General features: G+C 41.3%; 1 protein-coding gene across 1 annotated transcript in view; it reads left to right on the top strand.

Annotated features, from left to right (window-relative positions):
• Positions 1-274: 274 nt before the first annotated feature.
• RORA (RAR related orphan receptor A) overlaps positions 275-14,260 on the top strand; it is a 96,672-nt gene continuing 82,686 nt past the window's right edge. The window contains exon 1 of the mRNA XM_045530568.1: positions 275-429. Within this exon, the coding sequence (XP_045386524.1) occupies positions 399-429 (31 nt within the window). The 5' untranslated portion in view covers positions 275-398. The remainder of the gene's footprint in view (positions 430-14,260) is intronic.

The following is a 14,260-nucleotide window of genomic DNA, read 5'->3' as shown; positions in this document are numbered from 1 at the left end:
GAGGCGCTGTGTGCAGAAAGCGCTCCGGCGGCCACAGGTGATGCGAGAGGCTCGGAGCAGGCCGGGGCGCGGGCGCGGGCCGGGGGCGCGGGTGGGCCCGCCGAGCCGCCGCTGCTCACCTGCCCGCGGGGGCGGGGCGGGGCGCGGCGCTGGGGCGCGCCCGCCTCCCGCCTCCCGCCTCCCGCCCGGGGAGGAAGCGGAGGGGCGCGGTGTAAACAGAGCGGCGGCCGTGATGTCAGCCGGTCACATGGAGCCTCTTATGGCTCGGGATGGCTCTCGGCGGGCGGGCAGCTGCGGCAGCTGCTGCTGTGGCTCGGGCGGCGGCGGCGCGGCGGCGGCAGAGGGGGCTCCGGGGTCGGACCATCCGCTCTCCCTGCGCTCTCCGCACCGCGGCTTAAATGATGTATTTTGTGATCGCAGCGATGAAAGGTGAGCCCGGGCGCCCCGCCGGGGCCGGGTGGGCTGGCTGCTCCGGGGGGGCGGGGAGGAGGGCGCGCAGGGGGAGGGGTGGGCGCGCCTGCCCGAGCGCACGTACTGCTCGGGGCTCGGTGCGAGGGCCCCGCCAGGGCCTTCTGGGCCACCGCGGCGGCGCCACCTGAGCCCGGCCGTGGGATCGGCCTGGCTCCCATTAGGGGCAAAGGCGCACGGGCTGGATCCCCCTCTTCCGCCCCTTCCGGCTTCTGTCAGTCGCCTGGGTCCTCCTGGCACCCGGCAGGGCTCCCAAAAGAAAGTTTGCCGGGAGTCGCTGCGCTTCGGGAATGGAGGGGGAGGATCTGGGGAGCTCGGAGGAAGCCGGGGCCGTCCGCGGCCGGTCCCTAGGGCCCGCACCCGGGACAGCTCCGGCCTAGGTGGGGGAGGCGCCGTGGCCGGGCCGGGCGGTGCGTGCGCGCGGTCGCGCTGTCATCCCCGGAGACTGGTCAGCGCCCCAGGCCTTGCGCCCTCCCCCTCTGGCGGCCCGGCGGCCCCTAGCGCCCGAGCGACCGCCCGCCGGGGAAGTGCGGCAGGTCCCCGCCGCGTCCCGCCGCGGCCGACTGCGAAAGCGCGCGGGCCGGAGCGAGACGGGCGCCTGGAGCGTGCCGAGAACCCTCGCTAGCCGCAGCGCACTCCCACTTGATACTTCAGCTTGTGGATGGATGTGGGGAGGCAACTTGTCAGCTGATGGGACTCGCGGGCAGAGGTGGAGGTTAGACCGTGGTGAGGGCCGACGGGGCCGGGCCAGTGGCGGCCAAGCTTCCCCGCCCGGCCTGCCGCCCGGATCGGGACCCCGGGCCGGTAATGGGATGGCAAGAGGGACTGGTTGGAGGTGGGGGGGCTGGCTCGAGGTCCTCTCAGGTGAGGAGGAAAGAAACCTGGCAAGTCAGGGAAGTTTGTCATAAGAAAGCCAAAGTTTGGAGGTGTGCAGGAAGTCGCCTGTGCCGCCGGAGGAACCAAAACTCGCTCTTGCGACTGTTGCAAACAGCCCCGGAGAAACTCAGCCCGCAGAGCGCTGCCCGCTTCAGCGCCTGCAGGTCCCTCCCGGTGGATAATCTGCCCGAGCGGCTTCGCAGGCCCGGCCGCCAGGCTTGGGGATTTAGAGCCCCATCTGTTTGTGGCCGTCGCGGCTCCCCTAATGCGCAGCAATTGTGCAGACCCAGACTGTCCTGCGGGCTCTGCCCACACGTGCGGGCGCCGAGCGCTGGTTAAACGTTTGCTAGGTTGGGGTTTTGCTGCAATCCAGAATGAAGAACACCAGTTCGGTATCTGTGCTGGGTTTACTTTCGGATCACCGAGCTTTGCCTTTCTTCACTAGAGATTGGGTAGCATCTCTTTTATTAATTATTAACAGCCCGAAACGTACTGGACGCTAAGATGAGCTGCTTGAGATGAAATCTTTCTATACAATGTGCCCACAGCAAATTTTCTATCTTTTCCCCTGTGGCTTGCGGGAAATGGGATTTAATCAGTTTTAGAATATGCAGCTGATATAGTAAAAGAAAGGAAATCTCCCCGTGATCCACGCTCTTAAGCGCTTAAAATCATTTGGGGGAAAAAAATGTAAAGGTGTCTTACCCGACTTCTTATGTAAAACAAATCTATTTCTCTTCCCGTCTCCCCCCAAAAAATTTTTATGCTATTCCTGCATTTCTTTAACCCTGTAAGTATAAAACGACTCAAATAGTTTTTATAGTTAGCACGTTTCCTTCCATTTTTCCTTTAAGTTATGAAATAGATTTTGCTATTTTAGGAGGTGTCAATGCTAGTCTTTATCCATTTTGTTTAGTTTAATTTGCGTTGATTGGGGGAAAGGTGAGAGGCTGAGACATTTTAAACTGCTTTTTCCCCTAAGAACAGTAACCACCAAACAATAAGGAAAGTACATTTTAATATTTTAATTTAATTTTGATGTTTCCTAGTACATAGGCTTTTGCTTTTGTAGTTCTACAAAGTGAATTTCCATACTATCCCTTGCTAATAGAATAATGAGAATCACACACACTACCCCCCTCCCAAAAGCTCCAGCCCACACATTTGTCTTGGAGTGACCTCTGGCTGCCATAAAATAATAGATTCATAGTATTGTGCTTTGAGAAAAGTAGCTCAGAAGTACTGGCAATGCAATTTTTCTATAAGCTCAGCTGAGAGAGAGTGAGAAAGACAAGGGAGAGAGAGCGAATGTATCTGGACAATTAGAATATTTCATTCCCAATATCATAACATCCTGTGTTTTAATGGGATTATCTTGCTTTGGTACAAATTTAAGCTGAAGAAAAATAGTTTGTGGGAAAATGAGGAATGCACTAAATGTTTCCATATCAGATTTAAGGGGAAAAAACTGGCCCAGAATCATATTAAATACTTCCCTATTGCTGTTTTAATAGTTAAATTGGTTCCATATGTAAGAGAGTTTGTATAATTAGATTTTTCATGCAAAACAGAAACACTCTTTACAATGTAGCTTTTTGGTATGTGGATGCATGTGGACAGGGAGGAGAGAACAAGCGACCATAAAAGAGAAACATTCTCTTTGTTGGCTGATTTACTTATGTTTTTTAAACATCATTAAATCAGGCCCTTTGAACTCACCAAAGAAGAAAATCTTCCCTCTGTGTTAGTTGTCAAATAAGTTTAGGCTTAAAGTAGTTTCATGATTAGATGTAATAAATCTGCATTTGAACAACTTTCCTCTCACCCTTCAGTTTTGTTTTTGTTTAATTAACAACAAAATTCCAATACCATTTGGACTGCTTCTTGGCAAATGGAGAAGGCCAGTGATAACGTTTATAATCAGGGGAGCACTTGTTCTGCTCATCATAAAAGTGCCTTGGCCAAATGTCACACGGCAGCCAAGTGCTGAAAGGAAATGCAAGAGCTTCATCAGTTTCAGTAGATTATATACCCCTTTGCTTCGTATGAGTACTCAGCCTATGTTCATGTAAATGAAGTTATAAGAGCACAGGGAGGCTTAAAGGGAATTTCTGTCCCATAATAGATTCTTCCTCTAGCCCGATTCGTGTGCCTTACCACTTTGAAAATGCTATATACATTGGTAGTTAGTAGTATGTCCAACAGGAATAAATGTGATTTTATAGTTTTGAAGAATTTGGCCGTTTTTTTTTTTTAATCACATGAAAATTGAATTCAATCCCTGGTCTCATTTTAAGCACCATTTTTCTGGTATCCCTTAGCTGGGATTTTTATTCCACTTTTGTGACCTGCGATGGGTAGGATTGGGAGAGGGTGATGGCTGGATCTTGAAAAGAGAAAATCCAAATGGTTGCCACTACTGAACATAGTGCTCATCTGGCAAGAAGGCGTCAGTTCTTTTAAAGACAAAGAGGATTTAGGAATCCATTTTTCCCTGGGAGGAGGAGGGAGCCTGGACCCTCGGTGAAGTAGAGAGTATTTCAAAAGCACTGTTTTCATGGGCCCCCACTTGATTTTATGTATTTCAGTCACATCACTTTAAATGCAAAGCAACATCATGCTCAAGTAAACCACTTTGCCCTCGACTTGAATTGAGAACCATATAATTTCTTTAATGCCACCCAGTTATGAAATAATATTTCTAAATAGAAACAGTCCTTTCAAAATATATAGAATATGTGATTTAAACCTTAGGTCTTTAATATCTAGTAAATATGCTTGTAAATATATTAATAGTTCTCACTAGACTCCTTTTTCTCCCATCTTTCACTCCTAGCCAAGTGAATCACAATAAAAATGGTTGAGATCAGCAAGTAGATAATTGCAAAGCACCTGCAATAGCACCCAGCCACTTTGTAACTTGCTCTAGGCTGCCTAAGAAAATAATATTTACAAATGGCCATTTACTGGGAGAAAAAGTTACTGGATGGATGAATAGATTGGAAGAGGTAGATATGGAGTTCAGTTTTCTTAAAATACTCTTATTTTGGAGATCAATAACACCCCTTGTATGGACCAAATCTTCTAAAAATACTTTGTCATAGAAATGTTTTCTGCATACATTTTAAATATTTATAATGTTCATTAGTAAGAAATCCAGGCTGTCTTTATATATTTCATATTTAGTAATTTTAAAAACCGTAATTAGATAGTCAGCAGCTATACCATTTTTATGTTTCTCTACTTAAAACAAAATTTTATGGAGAGATCTACCAGGGACAAGTCAGGTGTCATTTGATAGCATCTCAAAGAACATATATTGACCCCCTGAGAAATGATTTACAAGTTCCCTCTCCCCAATCTAGCTACGCCCGCCACTAAGGATACCTCCCTTCTACCCCAGCATTTTGACTCATGGACTGAGAGATTCATAGGCAGGGCTTTTTGTATCTGTCAGTATTGTTTGTGACATGATAGAACATGCTTTTTTGGTAAATTGTCAGAGTGCTATGGCCAGAGATAAGAGACCTAAATAGTCAGATAATTTAGCCAATGGGAAAAATGCAAGAAGGTAGCTGAAATCTTTTGTTTCTGGATTTTCTTTTTAAAGTAAAATTTGTTAGCCCTCATCATATTTTAAAGAAATAGTATAACTTTAAAGTCTTTGCTCCCGTGGGCATAAAAAAGTAACATCAAGTTTATTCCTTAGGTTTGCCAGTGATTTCATTTTTTGCTTTTGCTTTTATAGCTCCTGAAGTTTACTAGGCATTTCAGAAATAAATAGGGAAATGATGGTAATCTATATTTTGTGCTTTATGGTTTACAAACAGTCTTATTTAATCCTCCTTAGAAAGTCACTGATAGTGTCATGTTTTTTCATGGAAGAAACTGAGGCTCACAGAGGTTATGTGTTGTAGCCAAGCTCTTCCAGCCGATACATCGTGAAGCACAGACTGAAACCCTAATTTCTATCTTCATGCTTCCCCTGGAGGAAGCTATGAAAATGTCCTGGATATAACTTTGTCTCTAGTTAGTGGAAATTATAACTCTGGCATTTATAAGGGAAAAAAATAGATCCAATTATGTAATGCTTTGCTGAGCCTAATATCTTTAAATTACTATTTAATAAAATCAATTTGGTACAAATGGGGTTATTCTTATTTGCTTATCATTAGCTCTCTTCATGATTTTCATTAAGTCCGCTTGTTGTAAGAGGATCTGGGTGAAATATAAGCATTACTCTCCTAAAGGGTACAGAATACCATGAAGTAGAGCTAACCTGTGTAACTGATCACCATTGTGATAGAACTGAGAGATGTATCTATATGTTCCATTTATCCCTAGGCAAAGGGAGCATCCACAAATGCATCTTCTAATTTTAATATGCCTTTACGGAGCAGAAAGCTCATGTACCTTGTGCTTGTGAATGCTGTCCTGTTTGTTCCCATGACAGCTAGGGGGAATGATTATAGATATACTCTTGAGAAATCTGTTGTCTTTTAGAAAATCACCCAAAATCTAAAAGTTTCCAAGTAGATCTGCAAAAGCTCATTTCTTATTTGGCGAGGACTTACCTTTATGACTGCTGGATTGAGGTGTGTTTGAAAACAAATTAGCCTCATTTCATAGAGTCTCAGAGTAGGAGAAACCTTAAAAGTCAATTAGATGAAATGTCCCATTGGCATTTGGATCCTCTCCACAGTATTCCTGCCAAGTGGTTATGTGGTTAGGCTTGAACACCTCCAGTGATGGGGAACTCACTATCTTTAAAGGTAGCTTATTTCATCTTGAATTAGAAAAATCTTAAATCAAGCGTAAGTCTCTCCTTTGTTCTTTTAATCCCTTAATTCTGATCCTTTCTTTTGGGGCTGTGCAGAACACATTTAATCCATCTTTCAAATGAAAGACAGTTATTTGAAGCATAACACACACACACACACACACACACACACACACACACCCCTCTAATCTGCAATCTCTGCTGTCTGTCTCTGGTCCGTTTTGCTCAAGGTTTCACCTTCCCACAATCTTGGTCAGTTTCTTCTTCAAACACACTTCAGTTTGCCTAGAACCACGAGAAATTTTCATGCCAGAAGTGGACCCCAAGTTCCAGTTGTGGTGTGATTGACTTGGCGCTTAACCCAGCACATAGTAAAGAGGAAGAAATGACTTAAAGATGAAAAACATTTGTGGTAAACTTTTTAAGATACATAAGCTAAGGTGTATCTTTAGCGCCTCCCATGACCAGTCTTTGGGATCTCATTGTAATTTGTGGAAGTGGACTTTTGCACTGTTTAGGAATACTTTTAGTTCCGTTGAAGTTGATATTAAATATCCAGGAAAATCAAAGATATTAAAAAAATAATTAAAGGAACATTAGAAGCGTTTGAGATGTTTTTCGGCAAAGTACTGTGTCAGATCTGAGATAAGGCTGCCCTCTAGTGGTCGCGTACTCGTGGACGGCTACAGCCGTGATGGTGCCAATGAATTTCCCATCAGGCTAGTGGGGAAGGTCAAAGGTTGAATTATTTTCTGAAGTGCAATGGGACATTCTACGTTAGATTCAGAAGTGTAATTCATTGTTTTACATGGTTCTCAGAAATGTAACTGTAGAGGAGATAACGAATTTTAAAAGTTTGCTTGGAAGGAAGGAAGGGAAGTTTTTTTTTTTTTTTTTGCAAACTTAACGATAGATTAAACCTGATTTATAAAATTCTGTTTGTATATTAAATTTAAGTGAGATTTGGCTTGTGAGTAAACAATTATTGTGACCTGTATGGTAATCTTTGTAATTTTTTTTGAAGTTTCAACCTCAGTTCTTTTCCTCAATTCTTTTCCTCTATCCCTTGAATATTTTTTAAAAAGAAGTTGTCATTTGATCAGCTAAATTCAGCGTTTTCTCTTTTTAAATCTAGACCTTTTCTTTTTCAAAAATGATAAATGTTTAGAAAGAAGTAAATTACTGTAGCTCTTTTTGGTAATAAAACAATTTTAAACATGGATAAAAAAAACTATTAACCCCTTGGTTTCTGAAGACTTGTGGTTAGATTGTTTGGTTCATTGAAGTATATACAGTTTGCCTAAAAGCTAAGATATAGTTACATAGGTTTTTAGAACATAAAAGAGTTTATGCTTTAAAACACTGCGTGCAATAGAGATAAACATTTGTTTGCATAATTTTTAGGACAAATAGATAATAGAAGTGAATTGTGGGTTCAGTTTTGGTGCTGTATCAAACGTGAAATGATCAGAACAGTCTGATTCCTGTGTTGGAACCAGAGGATTAAATATAGATATCCCTATTTAATTAAATATCATTTGTCCCTGATACTACACAGAGGTATAAGAATGCATATTTATGTGAATTTTGTACTGCTCAAGAAGTCAAAGCTTCAAATCTGAGCTGTAATAACCAGGGTAATAATCATCCCAGATAATCATCAGGATTTTAAAGGATGCCAGTGCTCACTTGTTCCTACTAGAAAGATGAAATTGCATTGTTTCATGAAAAACAAGGAAAATAAACAGCAAGGAAAACCTGTTGTTTGAACCTTTCCATCATAGAAATACAGTAGTGGTTCAGAAAATGAAGACTTTTGGTTAAGTTTCAGATCAGTTATTGTAGCCAACCGTTTTTCAATCCACACCACCCAGAAGTGTGATTCTTTTACCACATGAGAAGTATTCTCTTTTGCACAGAATGTTATTTTCATTTTTCAGTTGTTGGGAGTTTTTTTTCCCCTTTCTTTTTATTTGTTTATCTCGCTTCAAATCTTCTGTTGGAGACTGGGTAAAAATAAGTAAACAAATTTGTTTCAGCAAATACTTACGTGCCTATTGTGTGGAAGATAATTCAGGTGCCACCTTTGTGCCTTTGTAATAGAGCTGAGACACCTTCCTCCCAAATATCTTAAGCCATGAATCAGTGCTTAAAAAATGCATTGAGAAATTGGCAACCATACTTAACCACAGAAGGCTGCTTTACAACTACTAGGCTTATAGGTTTGCAATTTCTATGAGCTACGTGCCATTTGAAATGAAGGAGATTTTGTGACATGCAAAATAATCCAATGAAATGTTAATATAATTGGATACGGTCAACCTCTATACTTATGTGTGAATGTGGTTGCTTCCAAATAAGCCATGAGTTAGCTCTAAAACCTGTATAAAACAGTGGTTCTGAAACTGTAGAGTATATCCCGTAATCCAGGGAGTCTGTTAAAAGGCAGATTCCTGGGTCCCACCCAGACAGAGTCTGATTCTATCCATCTGTTCTATCAGTGACGCCCAAGAAGGCATATATTTAAAAAGCACAGGCCAACTGTGGTGGCTCACACCTGTAATCCCAGCACTTTGGGAGGCCAAAGCAGGTAGATTACTTAAGCCCAGGAGTTCAAGACCAGCCTGGGCAAAATAGCAAGACCTTGTCTCTACAACAAATAAGAAAAATTAGCTGGGGGTGGTGGTGCATGCCTGTAAATTCCCAAAACAGTTTGGGAATCACTGTTGTTGTCTAACCCTCTCCTCTTACTAATGAGGACAGTGAAGCTCAGAAAGGTAAATAATATTAGAGTGATCATACATTTTCCTTTAGTCCACTGAAATCTGCTTTCAGAGCAGAAGAGGTGCCCAACATGAGCAATTTCTTCCATTATTTAAATATTATTAAAACTCTTGAATTATTTTTCTGGTTACTTTGGCCTTGCTATCACCCAGCATGTAGGAGGAAGTAGGCAGACTTTACTCCAAATCTCTTACCCCAAATGTCCCAAACAGCAGAGGACCCAGAGGCTGTTTTGGTGCTAGAGGTGCCCGTGATACTTTCCAAACACTATATTCCTTCTCACCATAGAGCCTTGTCTGGGAGCCCTGGCCTCTGCATGTGACATACACACAATGCATTCTAGCCCTCAGTGTGTGCTCGCACTGGGTCTTGCCAATATTGTGACCATTTGTGGGGACAAGCTGGAGATTCTATTGCAGGAGTCAAGGCCAACTCCAGTGGAAACAGTGATGTATTTTCTATGTGGCTTTTTACAGCAACAAAGTAAAGGTTTCAGTGCCCTGCAAGCTCCTCAATGCTTCCTATTTACCAAAGGGCCTTTCTCAGTCACTGAGCGCTTGGTGTGTGTGTATCTGCCGGTGTCCATGCCCTGAAGGAGGAGTCCAGACAACACAAACCACTGCCTTCAAGCCGCTTAGATTCTAGTCTGGGGGAACAGGTAAAAGTAGAACTGCTCTGGCTGTGAGGAGGAGAGCAACCTGCCCCCTTCCACACTGCAACACCAACTCCCTCCTTTGGAAAATGCTGATGCAATATTCCATTATTGTGGCAGATGTGATTCTGGGGGCTGTGGGGACAGCAGTGATCATGGCAGACCCTGTTGTGTGCAAGTGTACATTCAGGTGGGGAGAGAGAAACAACACCTAAGTAAACATAAATGAACTAGATAAATATAGATAGTGACAACAGCTGGGCCAATGTAAAAACAGTATAATGCCTTAGAAATGCTTATGGCCTCATGGATCAACACCAGGGAACTGAATCAAAGAAACTTTTCCAACTGATGGTGAACATTCTGCAGTAGACCCAGAAGAGATCCTAGAGGTCATCTGTCCCAGCCTTGTCTGCATATTAGTCTATCTAGAGAGCTTTTTAAAATTTGTAAGTAAAATACATAAGCCCAGGCTTGGCTCCTAGAGATTCTGGTTTTATTGGCCCAAGGTGAAGCCAAGTACTGGTCCTTTTTTTAAGCTACTCAGGTAATTCTAGTTGAGAAGCCTCAACTAGAGGCTTACTTTATACGTGAGTCACCTGGTCCCCACTGTAGTGAAACAGTGTTGAGTAGCAGAAACCCTTCTATATAGGGTGGGAGAGGATGAAAACATGGGTTCTTGTCCCAGATCCATGATGCAATAATTGTCAAGTTACATCAATTTCTCACTTTCCCCAATTCTAAAATTAGAGGGTTGGACTTGGTAGCCATCAAGATCTTTTCCAGCTCTAACAATCTATGAAAGTGTCTCTGTTAACGCGGAAAAATGATCTGGTTTCTTGTTTGAGACTTAGTAGAGGCAAACAAATGCCTCTTAGGTTCTTTATTCCCAGTCTCTACCCTTAATTGCTATAGGTGCTATAGGTGCTTCAATCAGCTAATCAGTTCCTTTGGAAGTAAAAATTAAGGCCGAAAGAAGTAATTACTTCGTGCCGACTATTTAAGTAAATTTAAGAACAAGCAAGCTTTCATTAATATTAATAATAAATATGCCCCGACTTAGTTCTGGTAAATTACAGTCATACCTTATTTATCAAATTCTAGCCCAAAGCTTTTTCCATTTTTGATGGTTGGTTTAAAACTGAGGGGCAGAGACGGTCGTTAAAAATGGAAACCCTGGAATAGCCTTAACCATTGCACACCACAGTAATTTCATTCCTTACCAAATGTTCCAGGCCAGAAACCCAAAGAAATTGAGTCACTCCCTATGTATTGTTTGCAGTTTATTAGCAAGCAGAAACAGAGTATCTCTTATGTTGCCAGCTTATAAAAATAATAATAATAACAGAACCAAACTCTAGCATGAAAAATATCATTTTACTTCCTTATTTGAGACCTGATATCTCTTAAGAACTTGGGTTTCATTGAAACATTTATTCAGAAAGATAGCTGTTCGTTATAAACCAGCATGGTGTGATGTAAGCACCTTAAGTTTATTTCCTTTTTGTGTGGAATTTCCCAGTGGGGTTTGATAATATTCAGCAGTTTCAGAAGTGATAAAGGAGTTTGAAAAGAAAATCTGATGGGAACTGGTAAATGAAATTAGAGCCATATCTTTTTCAACAGAGGTCTTCAAAGATTTGCATATTGCGTATTTTGCCTGAATATATTTAAGAAATTGTACACGCATTGTATTCACATCCACGTTTGCCTTAAACATAAGTTATGAAACATCATCTTCCTTTAACTTAAGTCACATCCATAATAGCAAGCAACTCCTGAGAGTGATATGGTTTAACAAAACAATTGGTTTGATAGAAATCTATTTCAAAAGCAATGTTTCTACCACAAGCAAAATCCTGTAGAACAGAAGTGTTTTGTTTCCACCATTGCAGAGAAACAAAGTTGTTTAAGATGAGTTAAGATGTCTCAGAGTTTTGGCAGACTTTCTAAGCCCCCTGGTGCTGTTGCCTTCAGAATCTCTTTTGAAGTGACTTGGAAGTTTCTATGTAATTTCAGTTGGCTGCTTAGGGAAAATATTGGCTAAACTACTCATTTTGACTGTTAAGATGGATTGAGCATTTTCAGAATGTTTTCATTCGCTAGAAATATGTTTTGCACTCAGGCTTCTCTTGTTGAAGAAGGTTGGTTACCAGCCATCTGATGATGCCTCGGGGGTGTTTACAGAAAATGTGGGTGCTGTAGTTATATTTGAGCACAGCCCTCCCCCAACAAAGATAGTGTGGTAATCAGCAGGAATGTGAAAACATGTATTTAAGGATTGATGCTTGTAAAAGAGGTGCCGTAAAGAAACATGGTTGTTCAGATGTGAGAAATGACTGACAGCTCTCCTTGTAGGCATGCTAGTAACAATAAAGTCTAGAAGTTCAACATCAAAGCGATCACAGCTTACTCCACCAGTGACTTGCACATCAAAGAGGGAGCACAAGACAAAGGAAGTGCACTGAGGTATATTTCTGCCTCATAGCCAGATCCTGGGGGGGAGCTCCCAGAACTCCTTTCATGAATGCATAGTGATTTTTGCAGATCAGCGTCTTCGTTTCATAAATGACCGGGAATATAAAAGCAGGGCAAATGAGCATTGTAATTGTTCCCCATCACTTTAAGTTTGGTTAGGGAAGATTCATCACAGGAGAGATTGGTCTCTCTGGTTTCCCTGAGTAGCGAATTCTGTACCAATGTGGGCAGCTCTGACTTTACCTAATATAGTACAGGGAATTTTTCACAAAATAAGAGTGTACAAATTGGATACATTTCAAGTTGGTTGTTTGGAATGATGCTTAAGAACATAAAACTGGACCTAAGTTGGGAGAGTTATGCATTTGTTTTTTTGCTCTTGATTGCTTGTTTTTTAACTTTAAAAAAAATTAATCTCATGGGTGGATTTTTGCTGAATCAGGTGTGCATTACTTAACAGGTATGTGTGTGTGATAATGAAATTTAGACCTGTTAAACCAGCTCCTAACTAATCATCAGGTCTATGCCTCAGTTCTCTAACTCAAATTGTGTGTGTGCTCCAAAATGCCAAAAGTAGAACAGAAGACTCTGGATTTGACTCCCTCGCCCCTTGATATTAAATGGAAAATAAAATTAACCATGCAAGTATTATGGGTGGTTTGAAATAATGTGCTTTTTTTTTTATACTTGCCTTTGAAATATGAAATTCTTTTATAGTTCATCTTCAGTAATTTACTCATTTTTAAATGCTATTGAAAAATAGTAGTGCTCTGTGTAGTCATTAATAAATACAAAGCAGCTTTCTCAAGGCTCTAGGGAGACCTAGTAAACACAACTGTGTTACTAATTGATGTATACTAAGCTGACAAAAGTAGTGCATCGGTAAACAGAAGGTAGAAAGTAAGAAGTTAAAGAACTATAGGGGATTATGTAGACATCAAGGGTTGGAAATTATAATAAGGCCTCTTTGGGGGAGCATTAATTTGCATGTGGCTGAATTAGGACAATCAATTATTTCTGAGGACACTACCAAGTGCTGATCCAAAATTTCCCCCAAAGTGCAAGGTTTGGGAGGGTTGGAGTTAGGTGGGATGGAGGGGGAACTGAGCATGTCATATTTCCTATAATCATGATAGTTTGATAGTTTTCTCAATAGCATGTTAAGAGTGTTAGAGTAGCTTTCTTTGTTAGGGAGAAAAATGCTGATGAAATCAAGAGCACTGCAATTCTTTGTTCTATACACACAATTTATGTTGAACTACCACAATGAATTTTTTTTTTTTTAAACAGGGAGGGCAGGAGAGTGGAGACAGAAATAAACCTTTTAAATCTTCTTTACATGAACTCCACAAGGACATGAGCATTGAGCAGATTAGAGTGTTTGGATTTATACTTACTATCCCCTATAGTAGTGGCCTTCGATGTGTGATCCAGGAACCCCTAGGGGTACCCAAGGCCTTCTCAGGGCCTCCAAGAGATAAATCGTGGTCGCACAATAATACTAAGTCATTATTCACCCTTTTTACTATTAATATATTGACTACATTAATGATACAAATCATTGATGGGTAAATCTGCTGGCGCCTTAGCAGGAATCAGGACAGTAACATCAACCTGTCGTAGCCATCATGGTATTCTTCATTGCTGTGCATTCGCTGTTAAAAAAAAAAATTACCAGTTTCATTTAAGAATGTTCTTGATGAAGCAGAAAAAAATATTGAGTTTATTAAATTTTCATCCTTAATACTTATTATGACAAAACGGGAAGTATACATAAAGCCCTTCTGCTCTGTATCAAAGTAGCAGCCTGTTTGTCTCCAAGGAAAAGTGCTTATGCCATTGTTTGAGTTAAGAGCTAAACTAGTTGCTTTTTGAATGGAATGACATTTTACTTAATAGAATAACTTGAATGTGGTTATTCAGTTCGGAGTGTTTCATATATTTTCTCAAAAATGAACTAAATGAGCCTGTCATTTCAAGAAAACCAGTTGACAGTATTTATTGCCAGTAAATTCAGTCTTTCAGACAAAACTTAGAATTTTGGAAAATTTGCAATCAACCCCATGAATTTGACAGCTTCCCAATACTTAAAAACTTTCCTGATCAAGTGGGTACTGATATTAATCAATGTGATTTGTTAATATAATCACATAATGAATATATGTGTATATATTCATTTTATAATCTGATAATGAAATGTGTCAACAACTAAAAGAGGCACA

Source organism: Lemur catta, chromosome 1 (assembly GCF_020740605.2).
Source record: "Lemur catta isolate mLemCat1 chromosome 1, mLemCat1.pri, whole genome shotgun sequence".
NCBI classification, from domain to species: domain Eukaryota; kingdom Metazoa; phylum Chordata; class Mammalia; order Primates; family Lemuridae; genus Lemur; species Lemur catta.
This window is presented reverse-complemented; position numbering and strand designations above follow the sequence as displayed.